At 25.2% G+C, this 12,603-nt stretch overlaps 1 protein-coding gene across 1 annotated transcript in view; it reads right to left on the bottom strand.

Moving 5' to 3' along the window:
* The window catches only part of LOC101236472 (serine/threonine-protein phosphatase 6 regulatory subunit 3), a 92,875-nt gene that overhangs the window by 65,656 nt on the left and 14,616 nt on the right, over nucleotides 1–12,603 (bottom strand). The window contains exons 3-6 of the mRNA XM_065812554.1: nucleotides 6,575–6,661; nucleotides 6,426–6,498; nucleotides 6,264–6,328; nucleotides 5,959–6,007 (exon numbers count right to left, since the gene is read on the bottom strand). Of these exons, the coding sequence (XP_065668626.1) occupies nucleotides 5,959–6,007; nucleotides 6,264–6,328; nucleotides 6,426–6,498; nucleotides 6,575–6,661 (274 nt within the window). The remainder of the gene's footprint in view (nucleotides 1–5,958; nucleotides 6,008–6,263; nucleotides 6,329–6,425; nucleotides 6,499–6,574; nucleotides 6,662–12,603) is intronic.

Here is a 12,603-nt window from a genome sequence, read left to right on the forward strand (position 1 = left end):
TTGAATGTATTTATTCATTTTATTGAAATAACTCACTTGAGCATGGAAATGCCCATATAGTTTAATTTGTAACTTTCAAAAAACATTATTTTATTTTAAGTACACCACAGATGTTCAAAATGTTAAGTTAGATTGTCATGGTTATTAATTGTATACATTAATAATGCATAAGATTCAACTTGCAAAAGCACATTAAAATTAATTTCTTTATAAAAAAAATCAAAAAAAAGAAGATAAAGAACTTTATTTTTCATGTTTTTGATGCGCAGTGAGCGCACATTTGTTAACTTTTTTTAAAATTTGGACACAGCTAGTTCATATATGGGAAAATAAATTTCTGTCAAACATCATAACTTATAAATCTTCATATTAAATTTAAATTTTGAAAAAATTGGATAACCCTCGTAATAGGATAACTTTTTATTTTGCTAAATAAACTTAATACTTCCCAGTAAAAATTACTTTTGCTACACCTTTTCCTATGTATGTATATTTATTTAGCCTTATGCATTCTATGTGTGTGTCTGTGTATGCGCACACATGTGTATACATCATGTTCACCCTGCTACACATCTAATGTCTTATAGAAGGCCTCCTAGGTAAAAATGTTTGGGATTAATACTCTGATATTTTATAGCTGTTGATGGAATCAGTACTGATTCCATCAACAGCTATAAAATATCAGAGTAATAACAGTACCATGTTGCGCACAGGTAATGTCCCTGTTAGCGCTTTTGGTGTGAATTGTCAAGGTCACATAAGGAGTTGCTTTGTTGCAACATTAGGCTGATTATTAGGAATGAGGCATCCACACAGTTTGTGGCTTAGTGTGCCATACACACTCTGTGGTTGAATCAAATTCTCTAATTATCAAAAACATGAATAAAGTTCCTGAAAAAAAAATACCACCAAACTATTTCAATCTATCCTTCATAAAAATTCATAGTCTTCAAAGTACTTTTTAATCCATTAAATCTTACCTTTAATGAAATTCACCAGATCTATTTTCACTAAAATTGTAAAAAAATTTAAATTGGGCTGTTTCATTCTAGAAACTATGAGTTGATGGCTATTATCCCTTGATTTACAAAGACTACAATTGTCACATACTTTGCCTGGGCATATACTTTGAAAATATGTTAAAAGCCAGGATCAAATTATCAAAACAAAATATTATTTGTATGGTCGTATAATGGTCGTATAATGCCTGATTCATCTAGTTTTTTTCCTTGCACATCAATGCTTTGGAATTATCTTTCATCTTAGTATTTTCCTGACTCATACAACATAAAGTTTTTTAAGTCTTCTGTCAATTTTTTTCATGCTCTATAATAAAATTCTTTGCTTTCTGTTAACTCCCAACCTAATTAGTGGTTACTTGCAGCCTCATTGGGAGTGAATTTGTGATATGTGTGTGTCTATATATATATACATATATACAGAGGCATGGTGGCCCCAGAGGTTATGCGGGATTCCCGCATGGGCTTTTCCCCTTTTTCATCTAAATATGGGCCTTTTGGCAAATTTTAATTTTTTCTACATTTTAAAAAAATTCCACAATCATTTACAATATTTATGTTTGCACAAATTAAATTTTATTAATCCCTAGATTTTAAGTCTTCAACTTTGAGCGCAATTATATTAGTATTTTGCATAATAACAATATTGTTCTGAAAACAAAGATATTTTAAGACGTATTATATTTTTTTCATAAGAAAAATGATGAACCCATAAACGGTTTTTAACGATCGCAATGTTAACAAAATAAATTTGAAAAAGTCCGCAGACCCATATTATTATTGTTGGACTTAAATTAACTTAATTTAAAATTAAACCCCAAAATTTTTTTTTAAACGAATTAATAAGCAATACAATTACTATATAGTAATTGTATTGAGTTTTAATTCATTTAAGAAAAATGTTTTGGTGTTGAATTTTTAAATTAAGTTATATATAAATAAGTATCGAACTTATGTTTTGCATTTTTGTAGCGTTTCGAAACAGATATAAACTTGTTTAATAATAAATAAAGTATTTTATTTTTATACAGTTTATATTATTGTATTTAAATAAACAAATCACTCCGTAATATCCTGTCCTCAGACATTAAAAAAAAAATGATGGCTGTGCAAAAAGTACATTTAAAGAAGATATGTTTTATGCAAACTTTGAATTATGAACTATATAAATACACAAATAAAACCTTAAAAATAGCTTAAAACCATATTATTTAATGAATTTATTTTAATTGAGGTGTGGGAATACCACAAATATTTTCAAATACAATTTCATATTACGCCTTAACAATTTACTTATTTATGACACATTTTTATTACTATTAATTATAGGTAAGTTTAAAATAAATTATAAAGATTCCATAGCTTTAAATTTTTTTATTTTCATTATTTTAATTTTGTTTTATTTTTGAAATGAAAAAACAATAAAATACCATTTTTGGAAATAATATGAAATACTTTCAATTAAGTAACTGCTAAATGAAACTAGGTTATAAAAACTTTTATGTTTAAATTACGTCAATAACGGCACTATTTTTAGAGCGGCATTTTTCCTGTTGTGGGTTTATGCGAAAATGTTGAAAAAAAGTTAAAACACCGAATTAAACAAAAGCATAAACTATCTTTAAAAAGAATTTCTAATTTTTGAAGATTTTCAATATTTATTTTAGAAAAAAAACTATAATTTAGAAAAATTTATATTATTGTACAATAAACTATATATCATTATATAGTAATAGAAAAATTGAAATCTTTGATTTTTAATTTTGTGTTAGGCTATGTTCTTTAAACAAAAAAATACTAATCGTATTTGCTTGCGGTAAATTGTGTTATAAGAAAATCAGAACAAAAACATTGCTGCATCGTATTGTTACCATTTTTTATTTTGAAGTATTACAAACAATATTAATAATTACAAATCACAAATACAATGACTAATAATTGCAATATTATTAATTACAAATACACTATTCGTTATTTTGGCATCATTCGTTTAGACGCATCACTTTTTTTCTCTTTGTCTTAATTTTATTCTATGAATTGTAAACTGATATGCATGCAAGTTATTATCAAAATAATTGTTGTGTTGTGGGCTAATAAAAATCACACAAAAATTTTTTTTATGTGTCTTTATTAACATGAGTGTATTTTTGATATACAAAAGTACATTTTTTATTGGAATATATCTATAGACGCAGTCATATTTTTGACATTAAATCATGGAAATTAGTAATGCGTATGTCCTCCATTACACTGGATCACCTCAAAAATTCTGCCTTTCATTGACTCCACTAGTCGTTGAAGTGTAGTTTGATCCAACTCAGACCATGCTTCAAAGATTTTACACTTTAACTCAGTAACAGTTTCAAATTGGTGTCCGGCTGCTTTAGCGTCATAAACTTTTCTTGATGGCATTCCCCACACATTCTCGATTGGATTTAAGTCCGGGCTACAAGCTGGCCATTCGAGAACCGGAATGTTGTGGTCTTTAAACCATTTCATAGAATGCCTAGATGTGTGAATTGCAGCATTATCTTGCTGAAATATGGCACTATCGTCCATGTTTTCATCCATATAAGTTATGAGAACATCATCCAACATTTCTGTATACTTTATTGAGTTCATTTTAGGTAAACCACAACACAGAGTCAATTTTCCTGAATAAGAAAATCCACCCCAAACCATTAAACTTCCTCCTCCATAATTTCGTTTTGTTTGTGGGTCATTTATTCCTCTTAGATCATGCCAATAACAACTGTAAGAGTCCGGACCATCTAAATTGAACTTTTTTTCATGTGAAAATATTACGTTTTGCCACTCATCCTATGTCCAATGCATATGGTTTTTAGCAAACTGTAATCTAGCAATTTTATGGTGTTTTTTTAACATTGGTTTTTTGTATAGTTTCTTCCACTTTATGTTTGGTGTTGTACGTAGAATATGTGCAACATGTTTATTAGTGACAGGCAATAATAATTTATCCTTTATTTGTGTTGCATTCAATTTATTTTTGGTTGCTTCGAAGCGAATTTGATTAATTTGCCGATTTGTTAATACTTTGTTGCCATTTGTTGCTTTTTTTACACCCTAATTGTCACCTTTTGCAATGTAGTTTCGTACAACATGGTCAGATCTTCCAATTTTTCTTGCTATTTCTCGTATATAGAAAGTGCTGGTGAGATTTCTGAGCCACGATATAAATAAATTTGTATTTTTTCAGCACCTGTCAAAAACTTTTGTTTAGGCATTTTGTAAAATGCAATAAATATGATACTGGCAGAGCAAAAGATCAAATTACACTAAAATTTATCAATTTATTTGTGTAAAAGTTATTAAAAATCAATAATTACCGTTATTAACCTGATTGCGTCTATAGATATATTCCAATTAAAAAATGTACTTTTGTATATCAAACATACTCTCATGTTAATAAAGACACATAGAGAAAATTATTTTGTGGTTTTTATTAGCCCACAACACAACAATTATTTTGATAATAACTTGCATGCATATCAGTTGACAATACATAGGAAAAAATTAAGATAAAGAGAAAAAAATTGATGCGTCTAAACAAATATGCCTCAGTGTATTACTAATTACAAATGTATTACAAACAATATTAACAATTACAAGTGTTATCTCAACTTGCTAGTTTGTATTAACGATTTATTAGAATAAGATCAGTTATTATATATATATATATATATATATATATATATATATATATATATATATATATATATATATATATATATATATATATATATATATATATATATATATATATATATATATATATATATATATATATATATATATATATATACACATATACATATTTTTTTTCGTATGGGCCTTTACATCAAGCATATATGGTAAAATACCGCATATATAGGCTTTTTAGAGCCACCACGCCCCTGCATATATATATATATGCATATATATATATATATATATATATGCATATATATATATATATATATATATATATATAAATAAATAAATATATATATATATATATATATATATATATATATATATATATATATATATATATATATATATATGTATATATATATATGCATATATATATATGTATATATATAGTTCTATAGATTGTTGCATTTGGGAAGTACAGATGGAAAAAAATGATTCTTACGCCAATACATACATCACTTTTAATTACTTTTGACTTTCGTCCAACATTTGCGTGTTGTCAGAAAGTTAAAACCATTAAGAGCCACCACGCCCCTGCATATATATATATTAATATATATATATATATGAATATATATATATATATTCATATATATATATATATATATATATATATATATAAATAAATAAATAAATAAATATATATATATATATATATATATATATATATATATATATATATGTATATATATATCAATATATATATATCTATATATATAGTTATATAGATTGTTGCATTTGGGAAGTACAGATGGAAAAAAATGATTCTTACGCCAATACATACATCACTTTTAATTACTTTTGACTTTCGTCCAACATTTGCGTGTTGTCAGAAAGTTAAAACCATTAATTTAATTACAAATTAATCGTTTTTTTAAAAAACCGCAAAAACACAAATTTAATTGACCAGAATGTTTTTAAAAACATTCTGAATGTTTTAAACAATATAAACAATGTTTTAATTTTTATTTTTTTTAATAAAATGTTTTTATTATTTTTTTTTTTAAAATATACATATATACATATATATATATATATGTATATATATATATATATATATATACATACATATATATATATATATATATATATATATGTATATATATATATACATATATATGTATACATATTTGTTTATATATAAACATATATAAACAAATATATACATATATATACACACACACAAGCACACACACATATATGTATAATATAGATTATAAATTACCTCAGACGTTTTTCGACATATCAGTATAGTCAATACTTTAGAAAAAAAACTACAACAAAAAAAAAAGTAAAAAATTTAACATAATAATTGTACAATATAATAAAAATTATATATATAATAATACAGCTTTTATATGATATGTATTTAGATAATAAAAAATATAACTATATATAGTTATTAAACTAAATAACAATAGATAAAATACAGCATATAATAAAAGACTATTATAACTATTAATAAAAGATAGCATATAGTAAAATATATGCTATAAAATATGGTGTGCAATTGGATTCAATAAAATTTACCTAGCTGAAAGTGGATTTAATGGAGGCAAAGAGCTTATATAACCCCATAATATATTCAGGTACTCCTTAAAAAAAAATTTAAGTATAAGCAAGATTTACAACTTCTAAAACAAAATTAATATATATGTTGACAAAGAAATTTAAAAAAATTAAAAAACTTACAACACTGCTAGCTATTTTATTTAATATTGAATAAATATCTAAAGTTAGGACCTCGCAAGCTAAATTCATGTATCTAAAAAAAAAGAAAAAAATATTTAAAAAAACTTATATAGAACCAAAAACATTCAAAAAATAAAACATTCATTTACTTATATTTATAAATTTCTTCTACTTCATTTAAAGGTTCAGAGATCACCAGGTTGAGGAGTTCTTTAAGAACCTCATCTTTTGTTAAGCTAAATTGAAAGAAAATGAGACATTATACAAATTAATATGTACTATCTGAAAATTAAATAATGATAACTAATAATAACGATTTCTGAAAATCAAATATCTAAATAATAATAACTATATCTGAAAAGCAAATATGGATGTATTAAGCATACTTTGATTTAATTTCAAAATTCAAAACCAATGTCAATGTGTAATCAACAATAACAACAAAAAACATTGTATATGAAAAAAACAAACAAATATTGCTTAATAATAAAAATTATGTTTGTATGTAACCATAAAAATTTTTTTTTTGTCATCAAAAAAAAAAAATAGTTCGTAATCTAAAAAACCAATATTTATGTTACCAAATAACAAATAAAATTTTTTCCCAAAAATAGATATTGGTTTCTCCAAATAACAAGACTTTTTTTTTGGTGAAAATGATCTGCCTCTTTTCTAAGCAGTAGTGTTGTAGTGGTAAAGCATTTTGTGAGTTCCAAGTTCTTTGTGCAGCAGCATTGTTTCAAAAAGCTAGTGTTTCCAAGTTAAAGGGTGAAAAAACAACGCTTTAACTTGGAAGCTTTGGGGAGGTGAACACAGTGAATACAGTGAACACAGCAATGCCAATCTAAAAGTGTCTGAGATCAGCGATTTTTTGCTAACCTTGTTGTTAATTTAAATATTTGATTACCATATAAGTGATATTTTGTTTTTTTGTGAATATTAGTTATACAACATTTATAAGCAAGTAATTATAAAAGAAGCTTTTATAATTGAACCTTTAATGAATGGCGCTCACAAAACTGTTATAATGAATAAACATTTTTTGCTTTTTATTACTGTGTAATTACCAACCCTTGGAATTAGGAAAAATGAGGTCGGCAAATTATTGCCGACCTCATTTTTCCTAAGTCTTTTAGAGGTTGGCAGCAGGTCAGCAAAAAAAATTGATAATAAAGTCTTACCGTAAAACATAAAAAGGCCTGCAATTTTGTGCCAACCTCAAACACTTTTAGGTCAGCAGTTAGGTCAGTATTGTCAAATGTCGACCTTAATTCCGAGGGCTGGTAATTACATAATACTTTGTAAAGAGACAATTTATTTTAAATGTGCTACATGTTTTTTACTATTTTTGTTTTTATATTTATGTAACTAAAATACAACTAGACCTAAAAAATATAGTATAATAATTGTTTTGATAAATACCGATATAAAGGACTCAATACCAAGTAGAGCAAATTTTATTTGTATCAAATTGTAAAATTAAATAATAACACCTGGTAGTTAATGAAACATAACTCTGAGTTTCACACCTATGGCAATCATCAGATATTACAAATAATCTTAATGACAAAAAAATTATTTACAAAAATACTAACCAGTGTCCACTAACTTAAAATAACATTACATAAATAACATAAGATATCATTAAAATTGTTTATAAAAAATTTGTTTTCACGGCGACATTTGATACCAGATCATTTTTTTGTTTAATAATTTCAATTTTTTTATGTGATATTTTTCAGATAGGCAAAGGTTGCATAATTTTCCTCCATGTTTAAACAGTTGTGCTTTGTCAATAATTTTCCATATAATAGGATTTGTATATCTTTTTTTTAATTTCCGACATAAACTTGGAAAGCTCCGTTGAAATTGACTCTGTTGAATTTGATAACACAGACGATGTGATAAAATGGTTTAATAACATTTATGACAAAAAAAAAATTGTATTTTTATCCAGTCTGACATTAACAAGTTTTATCCATCAATCTCTCAAAAACTACTTCATGAATCTTGACATCAAGCTAAGTAATACGCAGAAATACCAGACTAAACAATAGGCGTTATAAATCACTCTAGAAAATCTTTGCTTTTTACTGATCACAACAACATGTGGGTTAAGAGGCTTGGTGATCCAAACATTGACGCCACTATGTTTTGACGGAGTCGAGCTGTGCAAGCTTGTAGGTTTTTATATTCTGCATACTATAAGCAAAATATATGAATTGAAGTCTAATGGATTGTAAAGAGATGATGGTTCTGTTTTCATAAGACCATAATCAGAAAAAAAGACCAGAGTCAGAAAAAATAAAGAAAAATCTTGTCAACCTTTTTAAAGATAAATTCAATCTAGAATTAACAATAAAATTAAACTTAAAGCTTGTAAATTTTTTAGATGTTAAATTTAATTTATAGTGAATGCACAGTGCATACTTGCGCATTAAATATTGTAAAAGATGTTTTAAATAAAATATCATTTTAAATATTTATTTAAAAATATAATTAAATATAATCACCAAATTATACTAATGAACAGGATGATCATCTTGACACAAACTTAAATTTTGATAATTTTGATTTGCACAACTATATTGAAAAAACAGTTTCTGAAAAAGAAAAGAAAATTATTATCAATTTGGGTCTCAATCACCAAAAAATTTTGATTTTCCACATGATCTAAATCAAAATAATCGATCCTTATGCTCAACATATTTTTTTAAATAATCTGCAATGGGAAAATCAAACAGTGATAGTGGGGCAGATTTTATAAATAAAATCTGCCCCATTTTTTCCTATCATGACAGACACAACAATTGACTCAACAAAAAAAAGATATGTTAAGTGAAGTCTACACATTGTTGAAATTGAATATGATGACAATGGAACTCCAAAAATAAATATAAAAGAATCAATTTCAGGATTTCAAGAAGTAACCTCCCGAGATTCTACATGTATTAAAAATATATTAATACAATCTATGGAAAAAGACAACTTTCTATTGATAAACTGATTGAGCAAGGTTATGACAGAGCCAATTTTATGTCAGGAATACAGGATGGTGTTCAAAATAAAATAAAAGAACTTCAACCAAACACAGAATATATTCATTGTAATGCTCATAATTTAAATCTAGCAATAAATGACATTAAACATATTCCAGAAATATCAATTTTTTTGCAAGAGTACAAGGAATATTTTTTTTTTTCGGTTTAAGCATAAACAGATGGGACATATTGTCTTCTTTTAGTGATGAAAGTGATACTACAATAAAAACTCTCAATCCAACTCAATGCTCTTTATACTATTAAATCAAGATTTATAGATATACTTATTTAAATTAAATATAACATTTAGATTTTTTTTTTAAACATCTTTGCTTCCAACAAGGTTGCAAGCAACCACTAATTTAAGTTGCAAGTTACTGGAAGAGAAAAGATGAAGATTGTAGAGCAAGAAAACGATTGACAGACGACTTAAAGGATTGCAAATTATATGAATCAGAAAAGCAAGATGAAGGAAGCGAATTCCAAAGAACTGATGTTCGAGGAAAAAAACTAGACGAATAAGAGTTTTTGGAGCACTTAGGAACAGTCACAGAAAAAGGATGACACTTAATTGAATGACGAGTAACACAAGAATGAATTTTAGTAGAGGGCACAAGAGATGCTAGCTCTTTAGAGCAGTGCCCATTGTAGTATTTGTAGAAAAGAGAAAGAGAAGCAACATTACGACAATGTGATAATGGTTGGAGGTTGGCTGCAAGAGCAGGTCCAACTATGTTTACAATGCATTTTTGCACCTTGTCTAAAAGAGAAAAGGCATTACTAGCAGATCTGTCCCAGATATGGCAACAGTATTCCATACAAGGCTAGATTTGAGATTTATAGAGATAGAGAATAGAATCCGAAGTAAGAAAGTTCGAGCTCGATAAAACTTTAGCAGATGCTAATTTTGCAATCGATTTGATATATGGTTTCCAAGAAAGATCGGAAGTAAGAGTTAATCCTAGAAGATGAAGAGTGGATGACTCATCAAGTACATTACCATTCATAAATATAGGAAGATCTAAATTATTGCGTCCATAAATATAGGAAGATCTAAATTTATTTAAATTAAATATAATATAAAACTATTTTGACTTCTAAAAATTCAGAAGAATGTGAAGGAGCTTTGAAAATAAAAAAATTGGTTATTTTACAATTTGTAAGTCGAATATTAAATGAATTTGACACAATACTTTACCTCTTCAAAAAAAGAAAAAAGTTGTTGGAAAAATTTATGGACACACTTAAAATACTTAAAAATAATTATGATTTGTTTAAGAATGACACCAATAAAATGGTGGAAGTGTATGGAATTACAACTGATTTTAAATCTAAACAAACACTAATTTGTAAGTAATTTTTTGATGAATCACATTTTGAAGAAAATTTTAACAAAAGTCAAGAACTGATTTATTATTGACAGCATTTATAAGAAAACTTTTGATTTGTAACAATAAAATTAAGACAATTTTTTAGCTTTCTAGAGCCATCTAATTTGTTAGAATGTAAAGATTCGGGAATAATTCATTCGTCTCCAAATTTTTAAAAAAATAGAAAAATCACTAAATTTAGATAGCTATAGAAAAATTTGCCCATTTAAAATAGCGCAGAAAATTTTAAATTTCAAATTATTACATTATATTGTTTATGACAATTATTTTCATGTGCATGTTTGTATTTTGATGTAAAATATAATACAATATAAATTTTTAATTAAACTTTTTTTCATAAGTCATTCCTTTTTTTCTCTTTTAAAGTACCTTATTAGAGGAATAGAGGAAAAAAGGGCCAGGGCCTCATTGTATCAGGGGCCTAAAAACTGAAGTTATGTCTCTAATGTGTGTTTGTGTGTATATATATATATATACATATATGTGTGTATATATATGTGTGCGTATATATATATATATATATATATATATAAATATATATATATATATATATATATATATATATATATATATATATATATATATATATATATATATATATATATATATATATATATATATAGACACACACACACACACACACACACACACACACACACACACACACACACACACACACACACACACACACACACAGATATATATATATATATATATATATATATATATATATATATATATATATATATATATATATATGCCTTGTAAAGGTGCATTATGCTGTTCACATTTTACATAAAAAAAGACGATTTTGTTTCAGTGTTAAGCCATTTATGTTACGCAAAAAAATTTTCATAGGAATACTAAAACAGGTTTTAGAAATAGTTTATGCGGAAAACATTAAGCAGTAATTAATTGTTGTAAAAAACATTTTCACTGCAATTGTGAAAATTTTTTTTTTGATAAAAAGACACAGATGGTTAAATAACTTTTTTTCCACTTTTCATTTTTAAAAAAACCTTAATTTAAATTTATTTTATTATATTTAAATTAAATTCATTACTAAATATTAATAAATTTAAATTTATCTTATCAAATTAAATTTAAATCTTTTTAAAAAATCAAAATGCTCCATTTTAGAATTTTTTTTTACTTTAAAATTTCTAAACTATGTTAAAGAAAAGAAAATTCTTTTTATCAAATTAAAGTTACTTTTTTATGTTCATTTTACATTTAAATTTTTTGTTTATTTATTTATAGTTTCAAATCAATAAATTTTTTCCATCCCGTTACAAAAGTGCTAATATACAAAAGTGTTCAATATATATATAACTGTATATAAATACATTGCCGGATAAACCATAATCAAGCCTGTATGCAAAATTTTTTTAGATAATTTTTTTAGTAAACTTTATATAACAAATTTATGAAAAGATGGTTTTTTTTAGTTTTGAAATTATTTTTTAACTAAAGTTTTTTTCTTATTATCATTAATTTTTTATATTGATCATAGAATGAATGTTGATTAGAAATAATTAATTAATTTATGAATTAAAAAAAAAGAAGTTAATTGTGAGGAAGCAAACATAATATGATAATGTTGTAAATGTTTTAAGAAACAAATAGGATGGTTTAAGTTTTACAAAACAAGGATATATATTTTTTTCAAACAACATATTTAAATTTCATTGATAATTTTTTTTATAACAATATCGCTTAACTTAAAGATATTTAGATTTTAAATGA

Source organism: Hydra vulgaris, chromosome 12 (assembly GCF_038396675.1).
Source record: "Hydra vulgaris chromosome 12, alternate assembly HydraT2T_AEP".
In the NCBI taxonomy this organism is placed as follows: Eukaryota; Metazoa; Cnidaria; class Hydrozoa; order Anthoathecata; family Hydridae; genus Hydra; species Hydra vulgaris.